The 20,090-nt window shown below is 39.4% G+C and overlaps 1 protein-coding gene across 1 annotated transcript in view; it reads right to left on the minus strand.

The window, feature by feature from the left end:
* Positions 1-20,090, minus strand: part of NOX4 (NADPH oxidase 4) — a 108,691-nt gene that overhangs the window by 80,493 nt on the left and 8,108 nt on the right. Inside the window, exons 3-8 of the mRNA XM_066177407.1 lie at positions 11,899-12,009; positions 10,901-10,985; positions 10,149-10,246; positions 8,280-8,307; positions 5,954-6,026; positions 1,284-1,364 (exon numbers count right to left, since the gene is read on the minus strand). Coding sequence (XP_066033504.1) covers positions 1,284-1,364; positions 5,954-6,026; positions 8,280-8,307; positions 10,149-10,246; positions 10,901-10,985; positions 11,899-12,009 — 476 coding nt within the window. The remainder of the gene's footprint in view (positions 1-1,283; positions 1,365-5,953; positions 6,027-8,279; positions 8,308-10,148; positions 10,247-10,900; positions 10,986-11,898; positions 12,010-20,090) is intronic.

The following is a 20,090-nucleotide window of genomic DNA, read 5'->3' on the forward strand; positions in this document are numbered from 1 at the left end:
CTTGGTTTGCAAACTTGGTAAATGGAACATGGTTAGGAAAACAATGGGCAAAGGATAATACTGTGAGGGAGATTAATTAAACTGGACATGAAAAATTCCCCTAAGGCAATCACTGGAACAGATTGGCTAGAGAGGCTGGAGGATCTCAGTCACCAGATGTTTTAAAGAATTTGACAAACACCTGTCAAGAATAATTTAGAAAAAGTTCATTCTGGCCTAGGATGGAGAGAACAGATTAGACCCATCTTCCCCAGCTATAAACAAGTGCTATGCCATTGATAAAAACAAACAAACAAAACAACAAAAAACAAAACCCCAAACAAACCTCCCAAAAAAACCCCAATAAACTAAGAGAACTGGAGAACTGGAACAGTGTCCAAGAAGTTTCAATTGTTTTGAACTCATCATTTCTCAAACAGCGTATCTTATTCAACAACGTATTCCTACCATGATCTTGCTAGGCCTAATTACCTTTCCACATTTACTTTAGGCAGCAGGGCTCAGTGTCACACATTCAAGCACCCTGTGTTTCAGTAGATATTTGACAACATGGAGAAGTAAATCTCATTCAAATACACCTTCCCTTCTCTACAGTCTGCATCTACATCCACAGAGGAATTTCAGAGATGTTAATGGAACAGATTTTCACAGAATCATAGAATAGTTTGGGTTGGAAGGAACCTTTAAAGGTCATCTATCCCAACCCCTAACCCACACAGACATATGTCGTAACTTCTGGAAGATGCTTTACTTTGCAACAGAGCTCAGTTTTGTTTGTACCTGATACTGATCTGACCATCAGCTTCATGGCACATAAACACTGGCCTGATGTTTGTGAAAAGAAGAAAAACTAGCGAATTTTGTAAGCAATGAAAAAGAGGTAATTAGGGAGATGCCATTCCTTCCCTCTCCTTTGGAGTCAAAAAGGAAAGAACAAAGGAATATGCAAGGGAGGAGCAACTTGGCTTCATATTCTTGTCTCAGCAAACAGGTAAGAGGGGGCAGAAAAAGAAACTATATTTTCTTGATTTCTCACTAGACACTAAGCAATGGAAATGAAAAAGGAATAATCTTGAAAGTTATGAAGTTTGTGGTAGTTGGCTATAGCACACACAAATCTCCAAGCTACAGCCTGATCTTTCTTTAAACACATACCAGAGGACAATGTCTTGTCCCAAAATTGGCCCACTGTGCTCAAGCAAGCTCAGGAAAGGCAGCAATCAAGGAAACTGCTCTTTCTGGTTGTACTTCAGGAAAAGGAAAAGTATTTTCCATTTACTTACCCAGAAACATGCAGCATCAGCAGCATATAGAAGACAAAGAAAAGGTTGTGTGTATACCAGAAGATGTCATAGTTTGAAACCCTGAAAAGAATAAACCATGGTTGAATGCTGTTTCAGTTCAGATGGAATCACTGCTAATTAAAAGCAGACCTGTGCACACAGGACATCATTATACACTGCACACTCATGCAAAATAGTCAAAGCCCAGAATGTTTTCCCACAGGCACACTGTACTTGCACACAATTAAGTGTTGAGAAGAACAAGTGACTGGCACAGAAGTAACAAGCTGACAGGGAGAGGTAAGGGTGTAGAAGTACAGAGCCAGGATGGAGAACTCTTCTACAACCAGAAGACTTGACTGCTTTCACAGGTCCTAGTTAGTCTCCACGAGATCCTTATAGCTGGAATAGCTCTTCCACCTCCAGTCTCAAAACTCAACCTCCTTACAGTGAGTATCACCTTGCATTCTCCCTGCCCCAATGCAGTTTAACATGTCACTAAGGCTGCAGCACACAAACAGGTAGCATGGACAGCAGCAGAAGGGCCACTGGTAAGGGTAAAAAAACTTGTTAGGCTACAGAGTGGAAGGAGATACAGAGCAAGGAGACAACAAGGAGAATTTTCTTTGCAGCAAGCCACATACATTACTGCTCCAGGACTGATGGTCTTGGGAGGAACAAGAAGAACATTATCACTGTGAGATCAGGAGAGGCAAACGAAAAAGCACTTCCTTTTATCAGTAATTTGCTAGACAATGTAAAAGAAAAAGGAGACCAAAGAAAATACCCATCTGGAACTGTTTTCTGTTAAGCTTGTTTGGGGTTTTTTTTTGAGTAAAATAGTTACCAACAAACAACCAAATGGCTAAGAAAATGCACTACTTCACAGCCCACAAACACACCTCTCACACTACACATGTGAGAGCATGTGCAGGGGAGACCCCTCTAAAACCAAAAAACCTACCCCCATTCATAAACCAAAATAATTAATAAATTTAAAAAATCTTTAGCTCTGAGAGAATGGTTTAAGAAGCTATTCCTCTGACGCAGCTAACTTTATTTTTTTCCAGAACTTCTTCCCTCCTATGGTCTTCTACACAACCAGATCACTCTTCTTCCTTCAGTACAACTGAAACATATACTGCATTTGTTCCTGTCAATACAGGACTTACTTGTTTTCTTTCTCAAGAGAGGAAAAATAACTTTGATAATCCATGGGCTACCAAAATAAAATCCAAGCCAGCAAAGTAACAAGGCAGGAAACAAAGGAGGAAAAAAGGAAGCAAAGAAAGGAATACAGCAATAGCAAGGGGCTCTGAAATCCCTCTCCACCCTGCCATTCTTCCCCCAGTCAACACTATGTTAACACTTTTTCCTCCTTGAAGCTGCTCAAGCCTTTTCTAACTCCCCAGTCCCTGGGAGGCATTTCCATGCAGTCACTCATCAGCATCTGTGAGAAGCTGTGGGAGTAATCATCAGTAAGGGGAAAATAAGAACAATGGTGTGCAGAGTGGAAGCCCAATTGGAAGACACAAAGGGAGTAAAATTTACCCTCTGTCTCAAAACCAGTCACAGAATCCAAGAATGGGACCTTAAAGATGGTCTAGGTTGAACCCCAATACCATGAAACGGGACAAGGACAGGTCTTGGAGCTCTGGTTTAATTTGGTTTCATGCTGTAATACCAAAAGCTGCACACTGAATGTTTTATTGGTTCTGGAGCACCTTTTTCAGAATGCACCAATTTTTCAAAATTTCAATGATGAAAAGTCAATCCCTGGACTGCTTCTGACATGCTGCTTTCAACAGCTAATTATTGTTACTGATTAAAATTTCTGTACATTTCCTTCCTGAATACATCTAAATGTCAGCTTCCAGCTCGTTGAGCATTTTATTCTTCTTTCAGCACTCCTACAGATACCTCTACTATAAAATCCTGGTTCCTCACATGTATCACGTTGCCCTAAATGTGAGCAGGCCCTCTGAACTTCACCTCCTTAAATTATAAGGGTATGTAAATCCTTGAACCTCTTACCATGAAGCGTATTTTCTAACACGGTAATAATTGCATATTTCTTACTTATATCCTTAAACTGTGCATCCTACAGATACATACAATATTCTAATATAGTCAATAATCTTCCTATTGGTACACATAAATTTTTATAGCTCTTCAGAATATTTAATTTTTTTACCTTCTTAGGGCGCAAAATAGACATTATTCACAGAATGGATGCATTTCTTAGGAATGCAGAATCTTGAAAATTTGAGGTAAGTTGAATATTTAATTTTGGTTAACCTACTTTAGAATTTTGCAGATGAAGACCTGCAAAGAGTTAATTTACTGGGAAATGTAAAGGGAGCAAAGGAAGGAATACAGCAACAGCAAATGCATTAAAGGGACACACTAAGCAGCACAGTTCTAGAAAAATATTTTTAATCCTGTTACAGGCAGTTTTGAAAAGGAAGATATATGTGGTAGTTCAGAAGATGAAACTGAAGACTAGAATATTTGGTTACAAAAATAGATGGCACTGCAGCACCTTATTTTTGATGTTCTTTTAAACACAACTTCCAAATCTTAAACATCATTAATTTTAAAGCTGGCAGAAATGTCAACATTTATTGACAGGATTTATTGTGTTTTCTGATAACTTCATAACCCTACTGAAAACAATCACTGAACAAAAAATGTCAGTCTAATTCTCAGGTATGACATGGCAAAAATTTAGAAAATTTTTCAACTAATAACCACTTTCTCTTTTTAAAACATTAGCAGCTAACTCAGTCATTCTAATACTTATTTGCACCGTTTATTGAAAAGACAGGAAAATAGAGGCATACTCATGCATAGAACAATTTCAGGAAGAACATACAAAGGAAGAAATCACTAAGCAGGTCAGTGGGCAAGGGCAGATTAGGGCTGAAATCCAAGACTATAACAGCCTCTGAAATACTTTTTAAAAAACTCAGTTCCTGATAGACCGTAAACATTTACAATTAATTTTCCTAAAACTGTATTGTATGCTCAGCCATCATAAGGTACGTGAGAATCCACAGGGAAAGAGATTGTAAAGGGACAGAGAGATGCATGCAGCAACTTGTTTCTTTAGGATAAAACACTATAATAAAGACAAGCTTGAGCACTATCCCAGAGGGAGAAGCCAGGATAAAATTTCCAAGTAAGAATTATTGCTAGGGTAACAGGAGATGCTGATTATCTCTTTTGGGGCTTTGATTCTGCTGGCTAGATAGCAGAAAGCTGGGAAAGTATTTGGACTTACAGCAACTGTGGAAGGAACTAAAAAGCATGTAACTTCAAAAGATATTGCATGAACCCCAAAATTATTTCCAAGAATGTTTACAACTATTTTTCTAAGTTTCCCAATCACTAATACATTATGTTTTTCTAATTTAATTTGGCCTTGAATAAGACAGGACTTTGTTCTGGCTCGATGTTACAGAGTAAAGTAATAGTTTTATTTTTCCATCTTCCCAAAACTCTTTCTTTTGCAAGTAGAGCCATCTGTGTGGACCATGTAATGTGGAGCTATGTTATATCTGGCAGAGCAGACTAATTCTGCACTTCTGCAGCTCGCAGTACCTCACAAAAGTCTCAGCCCTGGAAGAAGCCTTGTCTACTGAAAATGTACAGGTGTTTTCTGAACTACTTTCTCAAATCAGAGGATAACATTGCCAGGTAACACAGCTACTCAGGAAAGATAGATTAGTTCAGCAAGGTTCATAACCACGTATCTAACTCACATCAGTGGAGCACCATTAATGTTTGAAGATACATAATTAATATATCCTTCCATGTTTGCTGAATTGAGGTGATGCACTTACATAGACATGCTGTGAATTTGACCTCTGCAAAAACGAAGGGCTTATTTTCATATGTTCAATTGCAGAATCCAAGCCTTAAGAAGACTTCTGCATTGGGCTAGACCCCCAAGATACCAGTCATTAATGGGTCCTATCATATGTGTTCATTAATGTTGGTACAGAATGTCAACCCACAACAGGACCAAACTGAAAATCCCAGCAGCTGCTCTGAGCCAACACTGCACTGCTGTTTGCTATGTTATAATTCATATTAAAAGGAATATATCTGACAACCAGAAACAGAGCTCTTAAAAGCAATGTTCTACTTCAGTAGCATAATTTTGCATCTGTTCGTTTCATTGCTGATAGTTTGGGGTTTTGGGGTGGGGGTTTTTTGGTTTTTTTGTTTGTTTGTTTGTTTGGTTGGTTGGTTGGTTTGGGTTTTTTGTTACTTTTTTTTACAATGTATTGTTACAATTAATTAATGAAAATAATTAAGGTAACAGTAACATCTTATTTTTTCTTCTGCTGGACTTAATTTATGCACTGGGCAGAACTTCCTGTATGCTGAGTTTACTGCCTCCCCTACAACCAGGAATAAAGGAACTATTTAAATTTTTAAAGGTCCACATTTTTAACTCAGCACACTCATTAAATAGCATCTTTTCATAAGGCAATTCAATCAGGTCTTGTAACTGTTTTCATACAAAACTCACTGTGCTAATTTTACTGCAAGCTAGGAAAAAAACCAGGACAAGAAAACTGGTGCTTTTAACATTCTAGTCAGTAGGAGAATATGATTAAGGAAATGTCATTTTTCAGCATAATGATCAGATTACATCTTACCTGATGGCATACGTGGAAGCTGTAAACATTAGGAATAATACTAACACCATAATGACTCCAGTCAGACCTGGAACTAAAAGGGACATAACTTACATTTGAACTCTGAAGAGGTATACTTGTGTACTACGACCTTTAAGAAAGTAGAATTAGACACAAAAATCATGATTCAATCAAACTCTGGAATATACTTATCTCTTGAGGATAACTCATGTATCAAACCAGATAGGAAAGAAGAGTTCTTATGTAATTTCCCATCTTCCCAAAGAAAAACACCCTTTTCCTTGCATTTCACCATGCATCACAATTTCTTATTTGTCCTTGCTCCTGTCATCTTTTGCTTGTGACATCTATGTCTAAGCAGGTAACTAAGAACAAACATTGTTTACTTGCAAGATTGACAGTGCAAGTTTCTGTCTCTTTTTTATTCCAAACATTACACTTTGTTGATCATGACAATTAAAAACCTGTTCAGGGACAGAATTTCAAGAAAATCAATTTCTATGCAAGCTGTCACTACAATTTTTTTGCCAGCCCATTTCATGCTGGAATGAGGAAGAGCCTGAAATTACTCTCCATGGCATTGTATCACGCTTGAAATTGTTGCCCATAGAGCAAGGTCTGTGAGAGTGATCTGCAGCCAGCACTTGGGAAGCAAATGTTAAAAATATTAACTATTTGACTCATCTGCTCAAATGAAGACTTGTATCAGAACTAATTTATCCTCAGGTCTTTTTTAAGTCAAAAGACAGATAATCTCAAATCTTATCTTTTTTATAAACTTCTCAATACCCACTTTTTGAAAAGTCTGAGACCCAAAATCTGACACACCACAACTCACTCCTCAGTTTTTTTACAGCCCTACAATCAATGGAAGCTTTGTCACGGACCGCATAAAAAAAAAAACTTGATTTCCCTGCTTCCTGGAAAGATTGCAATTAAAAGAAGTTTCAATAACAAAATATGCATTCTGTCCACTGCCTTCTTTTTAATTTCTTTTTTCTCAATCCGATTTGATGTGTAGCATGCAATGACTGTCAGCTCTGAACAAATACCTCCAAAGTAATTGCAGTACTGCATTTGATTCAGCTTCCTACACTGTTATTCAAGCCAGAGGTCACCTTTTATGTCCAGTTTTTCAATTATCTTCTCCATCAAACTGAAATCACTCAAAGTCTTGCCCCAATTTATCAGTTCATTTTTAGTGCCTCTCTGCCCTGACCCTGACTCTCTTTTCCTCCACTAAGTATAATCTTGAATACTTGTTCCTCCCACAGTCTGCCTCACACCCTTATACAAGGAGGTTATTTCCTGGACTAATCTGAAAACCATCATCACTCCATAAATCCTTCTGATTCATTATTCCTTCTGTTTGCTGTGCTGAACTGTCTGGGAAGAAACCAGAGGTTTTTTTGCTTGTTTGCACATCTTCCAGTGCAGCAAAATCTTGGTCCCTGCCTGGGATCTTCAGCACAAATAGTACATGATAATTACGAGTCATCAGGACATGGAGTGAACGGAATAACTTTAAATTTAGGATAATTCTCTCCTCAGTTGCTGTCAATTCACTTTCTCCCTTCCTCTACTCTCAACTGATCTAAACCTTCCCTAGGGTTTTTGGGAAACACTGGCATGCCAGCTGCTAATTCCAGCACACGTATTGGGATTGACAAACCTAGAACTATTGCTGTCTGTTCATAAATTTGACTTGACTGTGCCCTAAATGCTGCCAAGTCAGGATTTTTGGGTTTGTTTAAATAAGGGAGAAAGTGTGATGGCATCAGGAAGGAACTTTATCTGCTTATGAAGTGCTAAAGCTCAGACGGCACTTGCTCCTCCATACCCAAATATTGCTCCTTTCTAAATTCCTGCTCCCAAAACATCTTTGTCTGCTTATTCTGTATGAATGCTGAAGCCTGATTCCCATGTAACAGTTTGGATTGCTCGGAAACCCAACCAGCCCTTAAATAAACCAGCTGAAGCAAAAAGACTGGTTTGCTGTTACGTTTCTTTTTCTAGAAATTGGATCATTTAGGAATTTGGTTCTAATATTAGGGAGAATCTCTGTTTGAAACTAATGGATTTCTGCTGACTCATCTGTACAACAAAAGATTTGAAGACGCTGCTCATCGTACTACTGGCCTTATGTAACTCCTGCCTCTTGACTACAGGACAAGCAAACCCAGGTTCTATTAACACAAATAACAAAACTCCGGATAGCTGAGATAAAACAAATGGAGTATGGACCAAAAAACAAGACCAAAAGTTTTGTCTGCAGATTGATGATGATAAGCAGCAAACTTTTCTCATTCAATTTTGCAGGACTTACCAGTTGCAAAAAGTAGTTTCCTCGGGTCCTAAAAAAACAGACAAGCAAAAACAAATAAAATCAACACAGGATATTTTATATCTATAATATGAATAATTTTATAATAATAGGTACTCCATGAAGCTCACACATTTTATGACATATGCAGTCCCTAAGTCTGGAAGCAGGAATGGATTTGTTATTTGGTAACAGTTTACACTGATGCAATTCAACAAAAACTAAACTTTTAGCCTTTGCATTCCTCCAGCAAAGATAATCCTGATCTATGATCTGGATTCAGATAATTTTACAGATAATTGTTTTTAGAAAGCTTAATTTTATTCAATTACCTCATCCCTTTGGGAGGACAGAGTGGAGTAGAACAGGGAGAGGTTTTGAATTTAAATGTAGGACAAGAGGCAAGCATTGTACTGCCGGCTACATCACCAAGACATTTGCAGTGGACCCTAGTGAAGCAAGACTGAAAACAAAGGATCTGACAGATGTTCCCGTGTCCATCACCACGTGTGAAAGGAAGAGGGGATACTTCAGTATCAGTGAAACTGCCTCATTTCCCCTGACCCTATACAAGAGATTTTGCCTTCACTGCTTGGAAAACTTTTTAATTTAAAGTTGCAGTAAAACGTAGTGAGGGGAGGTGAGAAGCTTTTGCACAGGACAGTAAAAATGATGTGACCCGCTTCCTGACCTTGTCTGCATCCAGATGTGTGTACCCAGGCAGACAGGATGAGCATCCAGAATGTCCACCACAGTTTAAAAAGGGATGTAAGTGGGATTCAAGTACAAGGGTGCAAGAGCTACTAAAGCACCTAAAATTCAGGAGTTTTGATCCTAGAGTTCCTAAAAATCTTGCCATTGTCTCCATTTTCTATTGCAAAACTCCTAAGACTGTTTAGCAGAGGCTCAGAACCCTGGCACGTTCCTGCCTGAGAAAAGCTCCTTCTGATATTCCTGATGAAGTTAAGCCTGTCAGACCACTCCTAACACAAGCAGACACACAATTCAACCCAGAAGCTCAGCACAATAGTTGGTGTTGGCATGTCTGTCTGCCACTGAATAGCTCCATGATTAGATCATTCATCCAGGGAGTGGAAGACCTTGGTTGCTGGTCCTTAAGAGCCTGGACTGAGTCAAGCTCTCTTTTTCCAGGAAACCATGCAGCTGGGATAGGGTTATTCTAAATATTTCCTAATGAAACTCGTAGAAAAGAAATGCAGACCAGAGACCAGAATGAACACAAACAAGAGAGAATTTGACTGTAGCCCAAGAAGAAAGGGTGCTAGACTCTGGTCTAGCTTCTAAAATCTGCAAATATCTCTCCAGTGCCAAATACACAAGTAAGCACCTGCCAAAGGGACTAGGAATCTGATATTCCTGCAAGAGATCTGCACCACAGTCAGACAAGGCATACAAATCAAATATTTTGCAAGTAGAAATCAGTTCATATAGATAATTAATTCCATGCTTAGCATATATACTCATATATGCATTCACTGCAGCTGAAAAATGCAAAATCGGTTTCAAATTTCACTGTATTCTAAAGAGTGGAAATGCAGAACAAATTTGCCCAAAAAAGCAGCAGAAATGTGTTAACCAGGAAGAGAGAGAAGCAGGAGAACAAGGTGCAAGGTGAAAATTTAGATGATTGCATTCTCCATCTAATAATCAAACAGGACCAAACCTTGCTGGCTTTAATACATGCTCTGTCCAGAGAAAGAAAAAAAATCTACAGGAATCCACACGATGGTCAGTTTTCAGTGCATGAAAGAGGAGCACTTTATAGATAACACAACAGCATTGAATAATGCAAATATTCATATATTTAAATTATATGCTTAAAACCAAAATATGAAAGGAAAGCTGGCTCACCTCACCACGATAGTTTGCTGCATTTAGGGTCACAAATTCTTCATTGTAGTTCTCAGAGAAGTTAAGAGCATTCACCAGATGAGCAGCAACATGTAAGACTAAAAAAACCCAAAAAACTGAGTAAAGCTGAGGATCTGTAAACAAGTGCTGGATGTTCCCTGTGGCCACCCAGATGCCAAGATATAATCACATCACCTGCATGAGATACACCAGGTACTAAGGAATTCTTAATTATTTTTCAAGAGTAAAACAGCTTATAAATATTAATGACAGAAAGTTGTATGTATTTTAGGATTTTTTTTTAACACCACAGCAATGATTTCTGTACTGCAATGCTTCAGCTGAGAGACAACATTCAAAGGTGCCCAGCCAAGAATATTTCTTTTTCACCAAACTGGGTAGTTGTCGCCACTGCTCCCTCCTCTGCAGGTAAGTGTGTAGTACCCTGCTTTTTCACTCAAATTCCTTAGGCAAAATGAGGGTTCACCTGTAATGGCAGATTTTGACCTGATCTCACATACCTGTCTTCTAAGAAACTGGCATTTTAAGGAAAGGATTGACATTAGAATGCATGCCCATGTGTTTAAAGCAAAAAATTAACCAAAACCCACACACATTCGAGAAAGCATTTACAATTTAAGACAAGCAAGCACAGAGCAAGACTACCCCCAAATGTACTGCAGCAGAAAAAGCAGAGTACTGCATCAACATGCTTCTAAAACATGCTGCTGCTCAGCACAGTAAGATCTCACCTGAAAAGATGCCTATTGTAACACCACACGTCACATGGAAAGTTTTGCTTTTATCTAGCAGCCTTCTGGTTTTCTTACTAGCAACCTAGTAAAAGAATAATTCAATCAATCTCTTCCAAAACAAAACAAAATAAAAAATATTAACAGCAACTGTGGTGATATAATAGCAACTTCATTTTTCACCAGGTTTAACACCTTTGCAAGCATAGTACCTACATTTAAAAACTACTGGTTTATGCCAAGGAGACAATTTTGAGGACTTAATGAAGAAATCACACAGATATCAAGAGTACATAATGTACCTTCTGGCCTTAATATTTAGTAATTCCAGTATTAATTGAAAAGGCATCTTTTATAAGCATGATCAAAATGAATGGTATTTTTTCATCCCTATGTACATCTATAGGCATCAAATCTTACATGTATTGTCACATGATTAACAGAACTCACAGGTTCAATTTGCAAGCATCTAGCAAACACAAATGTTCCTCAAAAGCATTATTTATATTTCTGTAAAAGCAACTGGCAAATCACAAAGAAGCTAAACCATTGTTTCTCCCATGATAACAAATGTATCACTTTGGGTATTTTTATAGAAAGTTCTATCACCTCCAGTAGGACACTTGTGGTCATGCAGAGACAAAGTTGGGTTTACTTTGTTGAATTCTACCAGGAAGCATTTGAGAGGACACATATATCTCCAATATAAGAGTTTGGAAAGACAGAGCAGAATTCATCTGGTTACAATTCCCCAGCAATTCCCAATCCTTCAAAAATGCACTGAAGAAACGACCCTCTCAACAGGTCAAACCCAACCAGACAATGCCTGTCTTCAAAGGATTCACAAATCTAGGCTAAATGTTTGATACTTGCACCATGCAAGCACATGGTGTAAGAACAAACAGGGATGTAACAGGGGTTTTTTTCCCTATTATTTTTATACTAAACAGAGCCCAGGGCCCTCTTCTGAAGCGCAGCATTCTGAGGACAGCACTCACCTTCTGGGATCCCCGCAGGAAGGCCAAGAGAACACGGCACATGGGTAGCAGGACAAGGCAGCAGTTGAGATTGAGGACAGATGCCGAAGCTCTGCTAATACACAATCCTAGCTGAACAAACATTGCAAGAGTTAGATTATAGGGAGAAATGAATGGTACCTGTGTCAGTATCATCCCTCTTTTTCTTTGCTGTGAAACCAGATGGTTCCCATGCTCTCTGCGTCATCAGAATAGTGGAGTTTCATGACGGTTTATTTTACTGGAGAAACCATGGTACACACAGCATGCTATGCTGTCCTCACAGGGAAGGAAACCACTCTCATCTTTGCATCAAGAAGTTATTAATTTTGTCAACAACAAATGACAACTTTCTACCAGAAGAGCTAATATCCTCATCAGTGCCCAAAGTCACATGAAAAAAAATATCTGAGACAACAGTAAGTGTCCACTGAGAAATCACCTGAAAGCTTCAACACACATAACTAAATAAAAAAGAGCAGTAAATACTGTGATGACACTAGACAGCCACTCACGTGTAACCATTTTCTGTTAAGCCACAAAAAGATGTAAAATATATTGATTCAAACTGAAATGGTCATAGTGTTTCAAGGACTGTTATAGAATTGTTGCAAACTCCTTATCCATTCACATTATGCAATGCAGTATTTGGACATAAAGTGGGTTTTCTTCAGTTTAACTGCTCAATAGCTGGGAACTGTAATGAAATCTAATTCCACTAATGCTTTCACTGATATATTTGGAACTTACATAATTAGAACAAAAACACTTGTCAAATAAATGAACAAAGCACACATTCATGTCATAAACCTGTATTTTTTTATCTTATTATATTATCTCATTCATTTATGATTTTAAAAAGTTACCAAAATGCCATTGTTCTCCTAGTTATTAGGTTGAATTACCATTTTACTAGCTTATATAAAAGATGCTTTTAGACTGTCAACAGATTTCTGGAATGATATTTCTTACAGTGTTCTCAAAACTCCAAGTATTTCAACTCCTGAATAAATTAGTAAAGAAGTATTATAATATTAAAGATAACTCACATACTGCAGGAGCATGTGAATGGGTTGAACAGGTACAAATTATCTAATAAAAATTACTTAAGATTTATTACCTTTTCAAAATAAAACTCTACATTAAAAAATGAGCATGTTTTACTTTCTCAGATAAATTAATCTGTGAAACATCTATAATATTCTTATCTTTGATATCAAGAAGAGACAAGATTTACAGACTTATATTTGTGTCACAGAAATGGATGAATATTTAAGCTAGTAAAAACAAACAGAATCACTGCACTTCAGAATATCTTGCAAGATCTCAAGTACAACAATATGAAAGGATTTCTAAATACCAGTACCATAAAACAACTGCCTGCTCTCACAGTTAACAACATCCATGTATCTCACTTGCTCTGCAGGACACCTGAGCACAGCACCAGGAGGCAAACAGAAGGTAAAGATGTTCAATCTACCAGAAGAACCAAGCTCTGCACCTAAATCCTTTTTCTCTTCCAGCTACTTCACATTATTTAGTTAGACCTGAGTGCTAGGGACCTCCTCACCAGACCTGTCAGCTTCCACAGAACCGGGCAGCCACAAGGGCACCCTCTCTCAAAAGCTGCCCATGAGAAGTAGGAGCAATTACCCCACAAAATACACTCTACCTTGTGCTCTGCCTTATTCTCTACCATGTAAATGTGGGATCTCCAGTAAAAAAATCCCAGGAACAGATAATCTCCAACCTACTGAATGATAGAAAATAAGACTAAAATGAGCCATGTCACTTAGTTCTTTCCCACTCTCCAGATGTCCTCCTCCATTTCTTCTAATGTACTTTTAGTCCTCTTTTTCCTTACATAAAACTTCCCTTGCTTCTATTTCATCTGTTACTTCATCCTCTGATCGCTTGCACAATGAGAAATTTTTCTTGCTACTCCTTCCTCATAAGCCATGTTCTTCAGACCTTAGGCCATCCTCTTCTCCCCGCTCTGGACCTTCCCAACTGGAAATGACCCTTGAACAGAGTGGACATAATGAAAAGAAAAATGTCTTTTTAATGCACTGTTTGCATATACAACACTGTCCCTGTTTTCATTAAATCCTCTAAAGAGAAGCTAAAAATTATCTATATGCCTCATTGAAGCAGCAACTTTAGAAACATGGTCATTAAAACATGAAAGAATTTTTATTTGGGCTTACTGATGTGCTACAGTATTGCAGTAATTAAATGGGCATGACCTGAAAAACTCAAGAATTATGTAGAAATAATGTTATGAAAACTCCAGAAGTAAACTGAATCATTTTTGTAGCTGTTGACTAACACACAAAATCTGAAAAAGTGGCAGTACCATTAATGAGCAGTTTGAAAATTTTAACAACTTCTGTTGTATGACCTATATGATGCATCATTAGTTTCACAAGAATGTATGTTGTATTTGAGTTTAAACATAAACTAGGCATGACTGTCCAAGACTTCCTTTACCAAGCACAACAATTCTTCTTGCAAAGCTTCAACAAAACAATAGTTTGGTCTAGGAGAGAGCCGATTTTACCCTGTATAGTGTTAAATAAATGAAATCACTCCTGTCAGAGTTCAAGAAGCATTTGGACAACACTCTCAGTCACATGGTATGACTCTTGGGATGTCCTGCTCAGTGCCAGGAGTTGGACTGATGGGTCCCTGCCAGCTCAGCATATTCTGTGATTGTAAGTAAAATGCCAAACAATTTAACAAGTATGAATCACCAGTGATGTGTAGAAACGGCTATCCTTTTAACCTTCCTTTGTTTTCCTCCACTATTTAACAAATAGCAAATATTCATCCATAATGCAATTGCTATGGAGGAATGTCCTCACATTCATTATAATTTAATGCTATCAACACCTGCACATTGAAGGAAAAAAAAATATACTAAAAGAAGAGAGAGACCAGCAAACAACTACTTAAATACACACTGCACTTCCAGGGAAGTATGATTCAAATATTAAAATATTGTTACCAATGGTTAATGTAAGGTTTTATTCTGAAGAAATAAAGTTCAGCAATATTTCCTGCAACAAGCCCATGACTGATTTGCAAACAATGGTAAATACATTTAGAAATTCGTAGAATCAAAATTCATGCAAGAAGAAAGAGTTTAAGTTTGCTCTTAATATATATTCAAAAGCTAAAAATATTACCATGAAACTAATTCTTTCCAAATGGTTTCCAAGAGATCTCTTTCTTAACTTCCTTTGCATTGCCTGGGAGGCATAGTAACAAATTAACACAGTACATTGTTGGATTTTTAAACAATAGTAGAATAAAGGATGATTTTTTTGCTCCAAGGCAACTCACTGGGTCTAGAACGGAATATATACCCTTATTAAGTAGTTAAAAAAATGAGAGAAATATAATCCTATTTTCTTCCTGAAGTTTTTACTCTCTTATAAAAAAATATGCTATTGCATGTTACTAGCATGCTATATTTCTGCTGGATAAAAAAAAAACCAAACAAAAAACAACAAAAAAAAACCCAAAACAAACAAACAAAAAAAGAACCACCACAAAAAAACCCACACACAATCTCTACTGGGCACTGTTTTATCCAGTTTTGCTGATACTAAATCCAAGCATTTGACCACCTCCTTCCATAATCGGCCTACCTGGTACAACATACACTGGTATCTGATTTCATGGAGGGGCAAAGAAGCATAGTAAAACAAAATGATTACTTAAATTTACAGACTAAATCTGTGGCAAAAATAGTAGGGAACTGGATCATCCACAAACTCAAATCCTAAAAACTAGGTTAGATTTTTCCTCCAGACAAGTATAAAGGAATCACCTTCTCTAAAGCAGTACAAAGAGCTCCAGAATGTAAGTTCTCCAGTTATCCCTGTCTGATGTACAGTCCCACAGAAATCCAGATGGACTCCTGGCTGTGCTCATAAAACACACAAAGTAGGACAGACAACTGAAGTTCTCATTGTATCTTGCTGTCAGCAAGAATAAAAATGAGAAAATGAACTTTCTCTGTTAGAAAAAAGAGCTTTCTCTGTTAGGCAAATGAATTCAGTATCAGATTGAGGGCTGAAGTACCTTACTGTGTACCCCAAAATTCCCCAAAGTTCATCAGTTATAAAGAGATGAATGTTACCTGCAACTGCTGTGCACAGAAATCTGATATTTGATACATGGTTGCAAAATGAAGATTTCAACAAATACTGTCCTATCTCATCTTTTAAGTCAAACTTGTATCAAAAAAAATGTTAGCATAATGCAAACCCTTCCACACCTGAGAGTGATGTGATCCTGTTTCTCAAGACTTCACTACCTACAAGCAACAACTCAAAACACGTCATGGCGTAGTGGAGACAGCACACTTGATGATGTCTCTTCGACGTCTTTCCTTAAAATTTTTCAGTTTTCTTTGGTTCAGGGCTCCTTGAAAGGTTCTGGCAAGACTTACAAGCCACATGCTGCTCTGTAGACACAGGTCACAGACCACCTCCCTAGATCAGTACTGGAGCAGCTAAAGTTAGTTATTTTCCTAGGTGGAACAAACTGTGCTACACAGCACGCATCCTTTTGACCCAGCTTCCTCTTCTTCATGGAGTACTCCTTCTCTTGAGTAATAGAGCACTGATAATCTAAGATGAAGGACACAACTGAACTGTATGCACAGCAATTATTCCCCTTAGGCCTGTCAAATCTGGCTGGAGATCTAACAAGAACACAAAGCAGCTGAGAAGGAATATGTGAGACTCAGGGAAACCTACACAACATGTGAAAACTTCAATGGAAGTTTGACTTGATTTTGTTCCTGAAGAAGGAAGGTTTCAGAAGGACTCTGTAAATCCCAATCTCATGCACTGCAACCCTTTGAAAATTATTTTAAGTGGCGCAATATTTTTTAATATGTGTAGGGTATCTTTTCTACACTGCTGAGAATCAGTATTCTCCCTGTTCACTTGTAACTCATCACACAGGCATTCTTTCTTTGAAGGTTTTCCATCTCTCCTTGTCTACAAGTTTAGGTCATGTTCTCATTTTATACGCAGTGCCTTTGTGAAGGATGTACTCCTTTGTCCTGGGTTGAAGTATATTCTATCACCATCTTCATGAACTGTTAAAACCAGGTGAGGCAGTGCTCCCTGCCTCCTCCACTCCGGCTTATCTTCTGTTAATGGGCCCATCAGCACCTTTGCCACACAGCTCACAGATAACCCCCTCCTGGACTATCTCCTGTTAATGGGCCCATCAGGCCTTATCACATGACTCACCATCTCATTGTGAGATGCTCCGCCCAGAGGGAGGAACCAAGCATTCCAACCTGGATATAAGCTGAGACTCTGAACACCAGAGGGGCGCTTACCCACTGGATTCCCACAGGACCCGAGCTACCAGACTTTTCTACAGGATCATTGCTTCAGGAAGACCACCTCATCTGGACTGCTTCCATCACTCTGCTCAGGTTGTATTCTGACTCTGTCAGTGGTCTTTTGTATTATTGTATCTATTTTATTTTACTTTCTTTCCATTTTTTTTTTCCTATTAAATTGTATCTCTGACTTGGAGCCTCTCATTTGTTTTGCTTTCAAACCACATTTTTGGCGCCCAACATGAGGCACAAGGCACTGAGAAAAGTCAGAATTACAATTTTGTATTGAAAAAGGCACCTGTTCGCTATGATGCTCAACATGCTTATATGTGTCTTATATCTATCTCTCTATATTTTTCCACAACTGGGGCACTATCTGCCAGTCTTAATGCTCCTGCGTAGACCAGAGTATGCTACTAAAATTGCTTTATTGATCTATTATGTCCATTGCTAGATAAACTCCAAGGCTATGAACATCTTTCAGAATATACACCCAGTTTTGTTTTCTTGTTCTGGTCTAGGATGCTACATTTGGGGCCTCAACAATCTCATCCAGCCCCTGTGGGGAGGGGTGAAGAATGATTTTTTCCAGCTTTTCAGGCATGACACAGCAGTTTTTGAAAATATGGAGTACCCTCTGGATGCCAAGGACAGCATGATGTTGTTGTTAGTCCTTTGTCTTCTCTGCATGGCCCACACCATGCTTAGAATCAAAACACTACATGGTGTGATACAGCGTGTTCTGAAGGAAGAGGAAGAGGGAAAAAGAAGCAGAGCAACAGCATCAGTGTCTACACAGAGTGTCACAGAGGCGAAAGGAACCAAAAGCAAGGCAACAGTGTCCTCATCTACACAGACCGTCACAGAAGAGAAAGAAGCCAAAAGTGAGGCAACAGTGTCCACATCTATGCAGACTGTCACAGAGGAGAAAGAGACCAAAAGTGCCATCAGCAACTCCACACAAACCGTCACCGAACCGGAACAGCCTAAACCAGTAGCAGTTGCCCCCGTTCAGAAGAAGAAATCAAGGACCAAATCAGTCTGCATAGTGACTGATGAGGGTGCAGCAGGACCTTCACATTCAGCGGAAGAGACAGAGCCAGAAAACATCACTCGCTCTCTATCTCTGGGTGAGCTGCGTGACCTGCGAAGAGAATTCACCCGCCAGACCAACGAATCCATCCTGACCTGGCTGCTCCACATCTGGGACGCTGCAGCCAATGACACCATTCTGGATAGAAGTGAGGCCAGGCAACTGGAATCGCTGTCCCGGGATGTGGTCATTGACCAGGGGATTGGGAAAAGCCAAGAACCTCTCAGCCTCTGGCAGCGACTGCTAACAAGTGTGAAAGATAGATACCTTTGTAAAGAAGACCTCCAAGTGCACCAAGGAAAATGGAACACAATAGAACAAGGTATCCGATGCCTGAGGGAATTGGCTGTGTTGGAAATCATTTTTTTCAGAAGATGAGAGATTTCCTAAAAACCCAGATGGTGTCCAGTGCACATCACGGATGTGGTTGAGATTTGCACGGCTTGGACCCGAGATGCACTCACGTTACCTGGCAACACTGCATTGGAGGGAAGGTGAGGACAGGGTAGGTGTCTTGGCTAATAAACTAAGAATTTACGAGGACACTGTCACTGCCCCAGTTCGTACCCATGTCTCGTCTGTGGAAACAAGACTAGCTGAGCAAGTCCGGAGCTTGACTGAAGAAGGCCATCAGAAACTGAAAAAAGAACTTAAAGAAGAAATTTACCGTATCCCACCAGAGCCGATGAGAGTCTCCACCATTAGGAGCAGGCGTTCCCCAGCCAGGGAGAGAGGATACACACCACGAGGTAACCTCTGGTCTTTTCTTCGGGAGCATGGAGAAGACATGAGGAAGTGGGATGAAAAACCCACCTCCTCCTTAGCAGCCCGGGTACGTGAACTGAAAAGAGAAACACCTGCCACAAAGAGCCCATCTAGAATCAATGTTGCTCCGGTCTCTCGTGCACAGAACTCCAGACGGTACAGGAATGATGATATGACTGATCCTCTTGAAGGAACCTCAGAAACATATTTACAAGAAGAGAGCAATGTATGCCATGACCAGGAATAGGGGGGCCCTGCCTCTAGCCAGGCAGAGGAAAGGGACAATCGGATCTACTGGACTGTGTGGATCCGATGGCCTGGAACATCTGACCCACAAAGAGATACGGCTCTGGTTGATACCGGTGCTCAGTGTACTCTGATGCCGTCAAGGTATGTGGGAGCGGAACCCATTTCCATTTCTGGGGTGACAGGAGGATCCCAGGAGCTGACTGGACTAGAAGCTGAAGTAAGTCTAACTGGGAAGGAATGGCAGAAACACCCCATTGTGACTGGTCCAGAGGCCCCATGCATTTTACGCATAGACTATCTCGGAAATGGGTATTTCAAAGACCCAAAAAGATACCGCTGGGTTTTCGGCATAGCTGCTCTAGAGACAGAAGGCATCAGACAACTGAGTACCTTACCTGGACTCTCAGACGACCCCTCTGCTGTGGGAGTACTGAAAGTTGAAGAACAACAGGTGCCGATCGCCAGAGCAACAGTGCACCGTCGGCAATATCGCACCGACAGAGACTCTGTGGTCCCCATCCATAAGATGATTCATGAGCTGGAGAGCCAAGGGGTGGTAAGCAAGGCTCGTTCACCCTTTAATAGCCCTATATGGCCCGTGCATAAGTCCAGTGGAGAATGGAGACTGACAGTGGATTACCGTGGCCTGAATGAAGTCACACCACCAATGAGTGCTGCCGTATCAGACATGTTGGA

The sequence above is a fragment of the Chamaea fasciata genome, unplaced genomic scaffold (assembly GCF_029207755.1).
Source record: "Chamaea fasciata isolate MVZ Bird 193981 ecotype frontalis unplaced genomic scaffold, bChaFas1.0.hap1 SCAF_2, whole genome shotgun sequence".
NCBI classification, from domain to species: Eukaryota; Metazoa; Chordata; class Aves; order Passeriformes; family Sylviidae; genus Chamaea; species Chamaea fasciata.